This window comes from Labeo rohita, chromosome 16, assembly GCF_022985175.1.
Source record: "Labeo rohita strain BAU-BD-2019 chromosome 16, IGBB_LRoh.1.0, whole genome shotgun sequence".
In the NCBI taxonomy this organism is placed as follows: Eukaryota; Metazoa; Chordata; class Actinopteri; order Cypriniformes; family Cyprinidae; genus Labeo; species Labeo rohita.
Genome location: NC_066884.1, coordinates 406,899 through 422,173, shown reverse-complemented (window position 1 = coordinate 422,173; position 15,275 = coordinate 406,899). Strand labels below are relative to the sequence as shown.

At 39.8% G+C, this 15,275-nt stretch overlaps 2 protein-coding genes across 2 annotated transcripts; both read left to right on the top strand.

The window, feature by feature from the left end:
- On the top strand, positions 1-1,918 carry LOC127178555 (tripartite motif-containing protein 29-like). Its single transcript, XM_051131505.1, has 4 exons — positions 1-382; positions 931-1,026; positions 1,126-1,312; positions 1,824-1,918. Exons 1-4 carry the CDS (start codon positions 245-247, stop codon positions 1,916-1,918), a joined length of 516 nt encoding a protein of 171 aa, XP_050987462.1. The 5' UTR covers positions 1-244.
- A 3,279-nt stretch (positions 1,919-5,197) lies between these two features.
- LOC127178173 (tripartite motif-containing protein 16-like) lies at positions 5,198-13,343 on the top strand. Its single transcript, XM_051130880.1, has 6 exons — positions 5,198-5,776; positions 6,096-6,191; positions 6,291-6,524; positions 6,936-7,095; positions 7,236-7,283; positions 12,377-13,343. The coding sequence occupies exons 1-6, from the start codon at positions 5,198-5,200 to the stop codon at positions 12,895-12,897; spliced, it is 1,638 nt and encodes a 545-aa protein (XP_050986837.1). The 3' UTR covers positions 12,898-13,343.
- The last annotated feature ends 1,932 nt before the right edge of the window (positions 13,344-15,275 follow it).

Sequence of the window (15,275 nt, the reverse complement as noted above, 5' to 3'; positions counted from 1 at the left end):
CTGCTTTAGCTAGAAACACCATGCTGACTGAAGTGGTGGAGAAACTGAAGAAGACCAAACTTCCTGCTGACTGTTACGCTGGAGCTGGAGATGTGCAGTGTGACGTCTGTACTGGAACAAAATACAAAGCCGTCAAGTCCTGTCTGATGTGTCTGAACTCTTACTGAATCATCTTGAACAACATGAGAGTTGGTTTAAAGGAAAGAAACACAAAGTGACTGATGCCACTGGACGACTGCAGGAGATGATCTGCCAGAAACACGAGAAGATCCTTGAGGTTTTCTGTCGCACTGACCAGAAATGTATATGTGTGCTGTGTACAATGGATGAACATAAAAACCACAACACTGTATCAGCTGCAGAACAGAGGACAGAGAAACAGGTATTTAAAACTACACACTGATGAAACATTGCTGACACTCGTTTCATATGTGTTTATATCGGCACCATACTAACAGCTTACAGCATTCACACTGCACACCACAGCAGAAATGAACAGCGGCTGCAAGAAGAGTTTCACTGTTTGCTGAAAATGCACTGAAAACCTTTCATAAAACACAGTCTTTCATAAAATAGGCTTTGATTAAACAACACAAAATAGTGGAGTGAACTATTCACTTTTACTTTGACAAAATATATACTTTCATCATTTAAAATACAAGCTCCTCTACACAGCAGAGACACTGTCATTGTGAAGCTCTAAGTCTGTGTCAGTTTCACTTTATAACACTTATGCTTACAGTGTGAAACAGGCCTTAATCCTAAATGTTAATTCGTGTACGATGGTGGTAAATGATCATTCATTCCTTCTGGAGTTTGAGCCTACAGCTGTTAGTTATCAGCTCCACTTTTACTGGATTCATCTGTTCACATGTTGATTTAGCGTCAGTAGTTTTCTGTGACATTCACTATGATCTGTTTGTCCTGCAGAAGCAGCTGAAGGAGACGCAGAAGACGTTCCAGCAGAGAATCCAGCAGAGAGAGAAAGATCTTCAGCGGCTGAGAGAGGCTGTGGAGTCTCATAAGGTGAGTCTGGAGAAGAAGAGAAGTTTGTCTCAGTCTCAGTTCAGACTCTCTTGTCTCTTTCAGTCCCACTGAAGCCTGAATCACTGTGTGTCCTAACAGCGCTCTGCACAGACAGCAGTGGAGGACAGTGACAGGATCTTTACTGAGCTCATCCGCTCCATTGAGAGAAGCCGCTCTGAGCTGATACGACTGATCAGAGATCAGGAAAAGCGAGCGGTGAGTCGAGCTGAAGGACGACTGGAGCGACTGGAGCAGGAGATCAATGATCAATGTTTTAGTTCTGTTGGTATGAAACATTCATTGTGAAATGTACAGTAAGTCAGCTGGATTGAATGCATCTAGTTCCTTCATGATTCTATTACATCACAGGTTCCTACTGTATATAGAATAAAAGAAAAGAAAAACATGAAGAAAATAAATAAAATAGCATTTTGGCATTCTGTCATCATTCACTCTACTCATGTCTTCTGATGCTTTGAAAATAAATAATAAAATAAATGAATAAACATAACTGTATTTTAAAGAATTTGGGAGCCAAACAACACTGGACCCCACTGACTTTCACTACATGAACAGAAACACTGGTTCAGCACACGAGCGTCAGCCAATCAGAGCATCACAGGAAGTCATGATTCTCCTCCTACAGTCACACCGCATCACATGACACCCTTTAAAATGACTGAATCAAAGCTGTTTGTGTTTGTAGATCCACAGCAGCGCTGCTTTCTCTCTCACACACACAAACACGGTTCAGAGGAACTAACTAGTCCTGACTGACTACTTTAACTCCTGTCCAGAACAGAGACGATGGATCTGCTGGTCGAGAAACATCTCACACAAACATGAAGGAGCTCAGAGCGTCACTCCAGTGCGTCTCAACAAACTCCCATGATGCCTTCCAGCATTTACAACCAGATCTTCAACTTTGAGTTCCATGAAATCATGAAACAATCAATCCAACAGAAATAAACAAGACAAATCCAGACGCCAACAGACTGTGCTGGTCATTCACTCCCCCACATACAATCCCTGCTGATACAGAGACTCAAACCCACAACCTTTGGGTTACAAGTCAGACTCTTTAACCATTAGGCCACGAATGCCCTTATTTTAATAACTTATTTCTAGTACTACTACTACTGCTACTACTACTACTACTACTACTACTACTACTACTACTACTACTACTACTACTACTACTACTACTACTACTACTACTAATACTAATAATAATAATAATAATAATAATAATAATAACAACAATAAATGTTGTTTTAAATTTCAGACAATGACATATTCAAATAAAATTTCTCAACAATACTGGATGAAGCTGATGATCAGGAAATCAGTGCTGCAACAATCAATGAAAATCAATAGCTGACAATGAAATCATTATTGATTATTTTTGACTGCTCTTACATCACAACATTTATGTATCAAATATTATAATATTTATGTCTGTCTCTCTTTCTATAAACAAAACTATATATAGTCTTAATATTTTAAAGGACAACAAGACAACACACATTTAATAAAATGTTTTTAAATCTTATTAACCCAGAAACTAATGAATAGATTGTTTATCAAAATCATTGTTGAATCACCAGCCAATCAGAGAGCAGATGGAGACAAGAACACGCCCCTTACGAAGAGCTACCGGGACGGTACTACAGATCAGATGATACTGTGATATATTCTTTTACAAATTGGAGTTTCTTCATCTTTGAGTTTTTTATTTTTTGAGTAAAAAAAAAAGTCCACTTTTTATAAAATAAAAATACAAGAAAATACAAGAAAAACTGGAAACCACTACATGTGTGTGTCTGCACTTGGATGGGGACAAATGCACAAATGAAGACAAATTCTGAGTATGGGTTACTATATATGTATAGTCAGATGGTTAACTGTCGTATAGATTTATAATTGTTTTTCTTTGTTGTATGTTTATATTCATCTTTATTCCATGGTCTGTCTGAATACTGGATTCTGATTGGCTGGCAGGTATACAGTAAAACCGTTTAGTGCACAGGTAGTTCCAAGTCAGTTTAATCACCATTCTATCCACAAGTTTCCTACGCCCCATGAGGCCTTGCGTCAAAAGTGGGAGCGTCTTCCGGTTCAAAGTAAACAAGCGGGACGTGACACTTATTCATTCAACAGTTGACAGGAGTGACGGGCAAATGAAGCCTCGTGAAGCACCGAGACTTTCCTCTGACTGTTTCGGGAAAAGATTCAAAGCTTTGAGAGTGTTGAAAACAGAACCATCTGGCGGTTAGTAAAAAATAAAGCAGCCAAAAGACTAAAGATCCGTCAGAAGAAGCATTCACCACAATTTCCATAGATCGGTCCATGTTATACGCACAAATAAAAGCCTAACTGTGTGTGTTTTTTTTTTTGTTGAATTTCTGACTCTGATAAATTAATTTACTCATTGAACAGTGACATTAAATGTCAGTATGAATATCAACATGATGAAGAATGAGGAATAATGTACACATATATTAATTGCATATGGCATATATTTAATTCTCCTGGAATAATTTGTATTCTTCATATTACTTGTATGACTGGGTATTTAAAAATGTAATTATTAAATAGGTCTCAATGAAAATGTACTCGCAAAGTAAGATCTGGGGGTCGAACATTAGGACACGCAAAGTGAATCGCGCACATGACTGGACAGAAAGTGAGGCTTCTGCGAAAGGGATTTCTACATTAACCAGCCTCGAATCGAGGCTTTATCTGCCCTTTAACACAAGCTCTGATGTCTCGGTTCAAATGTCATTTCACTGGTTGACAGTCATTCGAGATTTAGTGATCCAAACTTGCTAATGATGTGGAAACACAAATTTCAAAAGCATGTTGTCCGTAAGAACATAATAGCATCTCTCATAAAGGTGTGCATCTTTACAAAGTAAACAATGGTCTAAAAAACATTTAGCCTCTTCGCTAATTAGCACACAAAATACCATTGGTAAACTACGTCCACCGCCTCACCGGAAGTTGTTCCCACTTTCTTTATTACAGTAGCACCCCCCGAAACTTGTGGATATTAATGCGCTGCTTTAATTGATGCACACAAACACACACACACGTTTGTTTTTGTGAATTGTGGGGATTTTCCATAGACTTCTATAGTTCTTATACTGACCAAACAATATTGTGTATCCCCTAACCCATCCCTAACCCTAAACCTAGCCCTCACAGAAAACATGTCTGCATCATTACATTTTCAGATAAACACCATTTACTATTTTTAATCATTTTTTTACATTGTCCACAATGTCAAAAATTTCAGGTTTACTATCCTTGTGGGGATAGTAATTTTTGACTGTCCCCACAACGTAAAAAAATTATTAAAAATATGTAGCAAGAACAAGTACACACACACAGAGAGAGAGAGAGGTTGGAGATCGCATTGCAGTGCGCACATACATAAACTTGTTGTCAACACTTCCCCGCAGTTTTATTAATAAAAGCGCCTAGATACTAGATCACTACAGTATATTCCTCAGCAACGAGGTGGTAATAATCGCTGTTTTTGAATGAATTAATTGTTTGTAGAGAGACACACAGACACAGCTTGCAAGTATTCACACTCAACTGTCATCTCTCCCTTTCTCTCTCTCTCGATAATTAATTGAAAAAAAAGCTATAATTCCATTCAAATAAATGTGATCTTACTGCACTATTTCATCTCTGTGTCTGATTTGAGTTAAATATTAAATTAGAGTTAATGAGCCAGAACTGACGAAAATAACCGTCATTTTCACACATTCAGTCAAATACTGCGCTGCAAAGAGCAATACTAGATTTGACTTATCTATAACTTGGCAAATGACTATTGAATAAGCGGGATAATCAACAGATAGTATGTAGCAGTGTGGTCCTGCAAGACACATTTCTTTCCACTATATGTCCACATATGTAGCAGAATAAAAACAAAGCCTGACTTGATTTGATACTGTGTGTCACATCACTATCACTGTTTACTTTAACAACAGCCAGGTATGTTGAAACTAAACTAAGGAACCTGATTCACAGACACACCTGTTTCACACACGTCACTCAAACACAGAACCAGAAACAGGAATCACATGCGTTCAGGGAAAGAGAAAGTGAAGTGTAGTTGAGCTGTTGTGTGTTTGTGTCTCTGTATTCATGCTGTAAAATGGCAGAAGCCAGAATTTCTGTGAATCAGAAGGAGTTCTTGTGTCCAGTGTGTCTGGATCTCCTGAAGGATCCAGTGACCATCCAGTGTGGACACAGTTACTGTAAGAGCTGTATTACAGACTGCTGGGATCAGGAGGATCAGATGAGAGTCTACAGCTGCCCTCAGTGCAGACAGACCTTCAGTCCAAGACCTGCTTTAGCTAGAAACACCATGCTGACTGAAGTGGTGGAGAAACTGAAGAAGACCAAACTTCCTGCTGACTGTTACGCTGGAGCTGGAGATGTGCAGTGTGACGTCTGTACTGGAACAAAATACAAAGCCGTCAAGTCCTGTCTGATGTGTCTGAACTCTTACTGTCAGAATCACCTTGAACAACATGAGAGTTTGTTTAAAGGAAAGAGACACAATTTGACTGATGCCACTGGACGACTGCAGGAGATGATCTGCCAGAAACATGAGAAGATCCTTGAGGTTTTCTGTCGCACTGATCAGAAATGTATATGTGTGCTGTGTACGATGGATGAACATAAAAACCACGACACTGTATCAGCTGCAGCACAGAGGACAGAGAAACAGGTATTTAAAACTAGAGATCAAGTTAATACTCAGTGTAATGATCCAATAGTCTGTTTATTTCTGTGTAGAGCCGCAGCTTAATTACACAGAAACACTGTCAGTGTGAAGTCCGTGTCAGTTTCACATTTATAATACTTACACTTTTAGTGTGAAACAATCTTCATGAAAATGTATGTATGATGGTGGTAAATGATCAATCATCCCTTTTGGAGTTTGAACCTACAACCTTTCATTATCAGCCCCGCTTTTATTGGATTCACATGATGATTTAGTGTCAGTAGTTTTCTGTGACATTCACTATGATCTGTTTGTCCTGCAGAAGCAGCTGAAGGAGACGCAGAAGACGTTCCAGCAGAGAATCCAGCAGAGAGAGAAAGATCTTCAGCAGCTGAGAGAGGCTGTGGAGTCTCATAAGGTGAGTCTGGAGAAGAAGAGAAGTTTGTCTCAGTCTCAGTTCAGACTCTCTTGTCTCTTTCAGTCCCACTGAAGCCTGAATCACTGTGTGTCCTAACAGCGCTCTGCACAGACAGCAGTGGAGGACAGTGAGAGGATCTTTACTGAGCTCATCCGCTCCATTGCGAGAAGCCGCTCTGAGCTGATACGACTGATCAGAGATCAGGAAAAGCGAGCGGTGAGTCGAGCTGAAGGACGACTGGAGCGACTGGAGCAGGAGATCAATGATCTGAGGAGGAGAGACGCTGAGCTGGAGCAGCTTTCACACACACAGGATCACATCCAGTTCCTGCAGGTAACACAGATCTAGAAGAACACCATCATAGTGGACTTGAGACACATCCTGCTGTGACACTAACAGCTCTAAAGTTATAAATAATGGTCAAACTAATCGAAGCCTTTGAGCTGCTTTTTCTGAGCAAATCTACTCGACCCTACAATGAGACTCCACTGATGTGTTTGAGTTGTTAGATGGACATTTATGTTTTTAGCATGTTTTATCACACAAATGACTTCCTAGACAGTTTACATATAGTGTAAGTGGCAAATACTAGAATCTGTAGCTCTGATGTGATGTAATGAAAAATGAAGCTGATGCTGTGAAAGTGCTGGATTGAGTTACTAAAGATCAAAGTCAAATCTGATGTTGGTGCAGGTTATTGGGTGAAGTGTGGAGCTGATGAGATTTGATTTCTGTTTTCTGTAGAGTTTCCAGTCTCTCTCAGCACCTCCTGAATCTACAAAAAGAAATGATGATCCCTTCAGTTCTCTCATATCTTTTAATGATCTGAGAGAATCTGTCCATCAGCTGAGAGACAAACTGGAGGATTTCTGTAATGAGGAGCTCAAGAAGATCTCAGACAGAGGTAAAGTCCTGGAGATTCATCTGCTCTCAGAAACGAGTCCATCAGCATCTCATATCATGGAGAACATCATATTAGAAATGTGTTAGGAATGGATGCAGGATCATGAGAATCACACTGTTCATGTCTGTTCATTTCCACAGTCACATTCACCAACATTGTTCCCAGGACCAGGAACGACTTCCTACAATGTAAGTCAGTAAGAAAACAAGCAGAAAAACTCACTGAGTGTGTTCATGTTCTTCCTGTAGAAGGTGAAAGAAGAGTTTAATAATTGATTTCACGAGTTCGCCTGCCCATCCAGTCATAATGGGCAATGGTAAACAAACTTGGCTTGTTGTCCTTAATGGAGGCCCGAACCCGAGGTTCGGCTTGAGCGCAGAGCTCGAACCCCCCCAAAAAGTGCTTACAAAGGACAGCAAGCCAGGCAATCAACTGCGAGTAATTTTGGTGATACGAGTAGAGAAAACCTTTATTGATTCTATCTCTCCCCCCCCCAAGAATGTGCAGAATACGTTTCCCTGTTGCCGCACTGGGGCAATATAAGGCAGTTGAAGGGCTAACAAACGAGATCGCTCCTGTAGGAGAGGGGTGGAAAAGCACTGCTGCGGCAGTGACATAAACATTTTCATTGGAGGAGAAATCTCTGCTCTTGCAAAATTGGAAGAAAATTTATATAAGGAGATTAGTCAGGGCGCTGCAAGGGAGCTGCACAAAATCACTAAATTACTGCTGCAGCAGTGAGAAGTGGAATTTAGCATGACATCAGCTGCAAGAGAAGTGGGGGAGGCTATTGCTGTGGAGGCGAGAAAGAGTTTTAGTAAACCTGCTCTTAGACCGGCGGAGGAAATCACTGCTGCGGCAGTGAGAAATGGAGGTTAGTATGACGTCTGCTGCAAGAGAAGTGGGGATGTCATTGCTGCGGAGGTGAGAAACAGTGTTTCGAATGGAAACTCCTCCAAGACCAGTGGAAGAAATACTGACCTCTAGACATCTGCTGAGACCGGTGAAAGAATTCACTGCTGCAGCAGTAAGAAATAGGAGTTGGTATGATGTCTGCTGCAAGGAGGTAGGAGACGTCGTTGCTGAGGAGGGGAGTAATAGAGTTTGGTATTGAATCTTCTCTGAGAATGGTGGAAGAAATTACTGCTGCAGCAGTGAGAATTAGAGCTTAGTATGGTGACTGTCTCTGCTGCAAAAGTGGTAAAAAGAAATCACTGCTGTGGCAGTGATTTCAGGTCAAGTCAAGTGCCCCCCTACATTTTAACAGAGATTTAAACGATAGAAATTGCCTGAAGTGGATTGCGGGATTGATAGTAAAGTAACAGAATTAATGATGCCAATTTGTCAAGGAGATGAATTCGAGTTCTGCTGTAAGTCAACTGAAGCAAAAAATAATGACTATTCAGTTCAATTCTGATCAGTGAGGACTCGACTGCATGTAATGACTGTGCAGTTTTATCAAGTTTAGTTTAGCTATGAGCAGCTCTACTGTAGACTAGGGTTGGGTATCGTTTGGGGTTTTTTCGATACCGGTGCCAAATCGATACTTTTAAAACGGTACCGGTGCCAAAACGGTGCCTGAACCGATACTTTGAAAAAAGCCACAAAGTGGTGGATGACACAAAAATATATTTTTATTGGACAAAAAAGTTCTTTAAATTGAACAATGTATTAAAAGTAAAAAAAAAAGAAAAAAAAAAAAAGAAGTAGTACTATACATTATTAAGTCAATGCAAAACGCAACAACAATAAAACCTAAGCCACCTAACCCAACTACAATAATTTAACAGCTTAAAATTTCAGAAATTCTTTTGCAGAAATATGACTATATGTGATGAGATCTGGGAAAACCCGTCGGATGTAGCGGTGGGACGTTTTCAGGAAATTCGTTTTTCATTAAATTATTATTCTATAACATCTTGTCTATCATCTCTGAAAATATCTATTGCAATTTATTGCAGCAAGCAGAAATGACTGTCTTTCTCCTATGTTAAGAACGCGCTGCGGAGGTGCTTTCCCAAACAGTTAACCTATCAAAATAAACCACATAACATATTTAGTAAAGGCGTATCAGTTCACATTCTCCACCAGTCCTGTGTAAAGTACGGCAAGCAAATTTATTTATTTATTTATTTATTTATTTACTTACTTACTTTAATATCGTGAGATGGCGGAGCACAACAACGCCGTCTAAAGTACTGCAGCTGCTCACTTAACCGATCTTACTCGTCTCAGTCTGCTCAGTTTTGGTGATGTCAGTGCCCTAAATGATGTTGCGGGCTATTTCACATCCAGAGATGAAGGATCGGATGATGAAGTTACTAAAGAGGAGTCCGATGACAGTCTGTTTTATCACAGTGCGCGAACAGTTGCGCTGCGCTCGCTTTTACTACAAAGTAGGCTGCATTATTTACTAAACATAAAATGGGTGATCAACGGAAAACAAACGTTAGTCTGTTTGTCTAATGATGCAGTAGCGCTCCTAACTTGACAGACAGCTCTCGTTAAACCCGTAAAGTGAAAGTGAAACCCGTCTCACTTTAAAGCCGTTTTTCTCAAAATCCCATTCCTGAAAATCATCGCTATCAGCCAACCTAAGATAGCCATAACGTAGGTTATGTAAAAAATTTTGGAAAGGGGCCTGAACTCAGCTTTCATATGGTGTTAAAACCTAAAAAAAGGTAAAATTTCACCATGTGTTGGGTTTTCCTAGATCGCATCACATATTTGGCGTCTCTGGCAAAATACGACACCTCTCCAGCTGATGTCTGCAAACTGTCAAACACGGTGCATCCCTCTGCTTTCAACTTTATTCCACATACCATCAAATGTTTCATGAGGTTTGACGCGTTTTCCCCTTCACACGCAACTGCTGTAAAAAATTTGCTGCACGTCGCAGTGTCTGAATCATTTCTCGTGAAATATAGCCACACTTCAGAATGTTTAGTTTTTGGCATTTTAAGTTCGACGCGTTTAATGTAGCTCGCTAAGCTAACGGCAAACCACCTGCTGCAGTCAGAGCAAGTGTGACGATAGTTGCAGCATTCACGCGCTTCTCGGATGCATTTCCAGACGATTTGTGCTTTTAATTCGAAATGTGAAAATGGATAGTAACTACAAAGATGTCTTGGATTTCTATCATCAAAGCTTTCCGACTTTCCCAAGTTTTCTCATTCAGTAAAAAAATGTTCTGATCATTCCGACACCCCATGAATGCAGTATTTAAATTTAACTAGCGATCATGCATGTTGATGAATCAATGCTTCTACATCCGTGTCATAGCACCAGAAGACAAATATTTCAATCGACAGTTCAGGCATTTAAGTGGCACCGAAATTCGCGTTCTGATTCGGTCCGGTACATACCGGTCACATGGGTACCGGTGCCGTATTGGCACCGGGTTTCGGTACCCAACCCTACTGTAGACAGTAAAAGCAAGTGCTGTCATAGTTGATGGGTTAGAAATCGCTGATGTGGGAATAAAATTGTAAATTTTGTAGGGGGGAATTCACTGCTGCGGCAGTGAAGTAATAAGTGAATTGTTAGGGTAAATCACTGCAGTGTCACTAAGAGAAGACAGAGCTGATTTGAAAATGGTGGGAAACGTCACTGCTTCGGCAGAGACATACTGAAATTTTTCTGGAAGACAGACCCAATGAGAGGGAAGCGAGGGTCCAAGACATACAGTTGCCTGAAAGAAATCTCAAGGTGGATGGCTCACGGTGCTGTTGAAATCATTTTAAGTTTAAGTACAACTTTAGAAAGCTCAGCTGGCCAGCAATGCGACAATGCCAAGACAGGGTTTCTTTGAGCATAAGCTATTTTCACGAATATATGACTCGGCCTGAAGGTTAGAAGTGGGTAATCATCCGCGCTGAGTCAGTTTCTCTTTACTTCGCTATCTGTTTGGGCTTGTTAGGAATACACGCATTATCATTAACTTATGTATAGGCGCAGAACAAGAAGAGCATGAACTTACAGAAAAAGGAAAAAACATGTGAATATAGCGGTTGCTGCGGTTTTTGCAATCCTCTGCGGTTGGTTCGTCAATAATGTGGTATTGCGATGATTGCAACAGCCCAATGGGAATCTTGCTGTTGCTGAGAAATGGCAAATGAGAATCCAGATGACTGGGTAGAAATTTCTGGATGTATTAAAAGGAGGAAGGTGTATGGGTTATTAATTAATTAATAGCAGGGCACTGCTGACCAAAGTTTAGTTTAACTGTATTAGTTCGGCAGAACTTGATCTGCATTTGTTGGGACAATAGATTACAGTCAACTCCATTGAATTGTCCCAATGGAAGGAAATGCTTAGGAGACCATTTTTTGACCACAGGGTAGTGGACACAAGAAGCCCAGGGAGAAATCACTGCTGAGGCAGACAAGTAACAAAATGTAATAATGAAGCTGCTGTAAAACAGAGTAATAAATAAATGTAATGTGCTAATGAAACGGGTGAGACATCAAGTACTGATGATACAAGCCATTTAAAGTATTCTACTTCATAAGCCAAAGTATGTAGCATCATGGCACATGGCTGACTTTTAGTTAGCCTGAACTGAGCAGACCATCTTCAGAAACATGGAAAAGATGATGATTTAAACACGACAGAGAACTGTGGTAGCGCTGATTCAACTTGTTGATTTACTAAGGGATGAAGCAATTGAGACATTCACATGCAAATATTCATACAGTGGTTTAGTAAAATTGTTAAATATCTTGCTGTGGGCTTGACACAAAAATGTAAGTTCTCAACTTAGTTTGAAGAAATCTGCCAGAAAAGGCAGCCATGAGGAATAATCGCTTTGAAACGGAAGCATCTGATGACCTGCTAAATTGGATTTGCGTACATGAAGTAAGCTTGGAGCCATTTGTGTTCACAATGCACAGGTTAAAGAACCATATTGATGGCTGAAACAGAACCATACTTGTACCACCTCAAAGATGGGCTTGGTTTACAAAGTTCTGCAATATTTTTAGTGCTGACAAATGGGCCGAATCCAGTGGGACGTATTAGAAAAGGATAGAAAATGCCTGCCGGAAGAACTGAGGCTGGGACTGTGCAATGAGAGCTGCTTATATAGGCTTGTAATGATGATTGACAGGACTGAATGATTAGGCTCCTCCCGAACCTACGTTTAGAACTTCATTATGTAAATGATGATTTGAACAGGATATCTGCTCATCTGTACTAAGACACTGAACATGAAGAGTTCAACTACATGAAAACATCAAACAGATTCATAATTCCTGATTCTGATGTGTTTTATCTCCATCAGATTCCCATCAGCTCACTCCGGATCTGAACACAGTGAATAAACTCCTCCGTCTGTCTGAGAACAACAGAGTGATTACTGACACTGACACAGATCAGTCGTATCCTGATCATCCAGACAGATTTGATCATTATCGTCAGGTGTTGTGTAGAGAGAGTGTGTGTGGACGCTGTTACTGGGAGCTGCAGTGGAGAGGACGTGTGTTTATATCAGTGTCATATAAGAGCATCAGCAGGAAGGGACGGGGTGATGAGTCTTGGTTTGGATATAATGATCAGTCCTGGAGTTTGTTCTGCTCTCTCTCCAGTTACTCATTCATACACGATGACATAGAGACTGATCTCCCTGTGACGTCCATCAGCAGTAGAATAGGAGTGTTTGTGGATCACAGTGCAGGAACTCTGTCCTTCTACAGCGTCTCTGACACAATGAGCCTCATCCACACAGTCCAGACCACATTCACTCAGCCGCTCTATGCTGGGATTTGTGTTGGTTCTGGATCATCAGTGAAACTGTGTTTATGAATCAGAATAGACTGATGAGAGATTCTCCCCATAATGCTTTGAGCAGATGATGAATCAGTAACAGTGAGATGTTATAGAGTCTTTTCTTTTCTCTTCATGACATTAATACTGCAGCTGAACTTCTGTCAGTGAAATAACATGTCAGAATAAATGTGTGTAATAAATCCTCATATAGACAGTAAGATCAGTGTGTGTGTGAGTCCTGCTGAGTGAACATGTGTTTCTGTGCTTTTCTCAAACTCTGAGTGTTGATTTGTGTTGATTTAGTTTTTAATGTAGTGTCACATCAATCATTTTATTATTACTATCAAAATGACCTTTCAATTTAAATGATCACCGTCAATAAATCATTTTCATTATTCACATTATGTAGCTTCAGCCCTGTCCAGTGTTTGTGTTCTTGTGTCACGAGTCACTGTCATTGTTGTCATGCAATTAATTGTTAACTGTGGAATTTGTTTTTATTTTTAGATTATAACTGGTTAAGAATTTATTCTAGTTCATTTTAGCTAATGCATTAATGAATGACACCATACTGTAAAATTTTTCTAGATTTTTTCCATAATTTAAAATAAAAATTGTAAAACAATAATAGAAATTATCATTGATGTCATCACAAATTATTGTTGTAAACTAAACATTGCAACTGTAACTTTGTTTTAGTTCTGTTGGTATTAAACATTACTTGTAAAATGTACAGGAAGTCAGCTGGACTAACTATATCTAGTTCCTTCATAATTCTGTATCATATCACAGACTCCTACTGTATTTAGAATAAAATAAAAGAAAAAACAAGAACATTTTTCTCAAACAGGAATGAAAACAGCATAAATAAAATATATAAATTCAACCCTGATTTGTGCATTCAATGAAAATGAATTAAATGATTTGACACCCGTATCAGATGAACTAATGACTGATAACTGAACTCATTAAAGCTCTAATGAATGACTCCACTAATAACACAACACTCATTTATATGAGCAGCAATATTCACATTATCAGAGACTGAATCAATGAAATGAACAGTGTTGTTAGTTCTGGTCTATTATACTGATATTTTTCCACAACATCAATAAACCAACCAAACAAACAAACAAAGCACCGCTGCTGATGAAGGAGTTCTGAGGAGAGAAAGAGTAAAAGCTGAGACTCACCTGAGACTGTGATGAGCAGCAGCAGCAGCGCTGAGAGTCTCTCCATGATTCCTGCTGTTCGGAAGATGTTTTATAAACTCATGACGGATCAAATCAAACGCGAATATTCCTCAGTGCTGCTTTATTCCTGCTCCAGATATTCCTCACGTTATTCCTCTCAGAGTCACTGAGCGCGTGTGACGATCAGCAGCTCTGTTGACCTCTCGACTCCAGCTGGGGCGGGGCCACGCGTCACCAGCCAATCAGAGAACAGCTGGAGACAAGAACACGCCCCTTACACACAGGTACCGGGACTGATCAGATGATAATACCATGACATTTCCTGTGTTTCTTCAATTTTAATTTTATTTTAATTTGCTATTAAAGGAGAAGTCCACTTTCAGAACAACAATTTACAGATAATGTTCTCACCCCCTTGTCATTCAAAATGTTCATTAGGGTCTTTCTTTCTTCATTGGTAAAGAAATTATGTTTTTTGAGGAAAACATTTCAGGATTTTTCTCCATATAATGGACTTCATTGGTGCCCCGATTTTGAACTTCCAAAATTTAGTTTAACTGCAGCTTCAATGGGCTCTAAACGATCCCAGCTGAGTAAGAAGGGTCTTATCTAGCGAAATGATCGCTAATTTTTTTTGAAAAATAAAAATTTGTATACTGTTCAAAAGCTGGTGTCGCACAGGCTCTGGGACGCGCATCCACAACACTACAAATCATGTCTAAGTTCATCGTCTGTGTTCTCTGGCTCAGAGTAGCGTATGGTGAAAAACTTTTTCCTACAACTTCAAAATCGTCTGACATCGTTGTACCTTTCTGTTTGTAAACAGTGTTTGACTTACTTGCACTTTCTTAGTGTTTGCGTGTTCGCTTTGTAAACACTGGCGCTGTAGTTCCTTTCGTGACCTTTCAACGTGATTCAGTAGTACGTAGCGTCGTGAACGCACATCCCAGAGCCTGTGCTACACCAGCTTTTGTGCTTAAAAAGTATACACATTTTTGAAAAAAAAAAAATGACCGATCGTTTTGCTAGATAAGACCCTTCTTCCTCAGCTGGGATCATTTAGAGCCTTTGAAGCTGCATTTAAACTACATCAAAATCGGGGCACCATATCAGTCCATTATATGGAGAAAAATGCTGAAATGTTTTCCTCAAAAAACATAATTTCTTTATGACTGAAGACAGAAAGACATGAACATCTTGCATGACAAGGGGGCGAGTAAA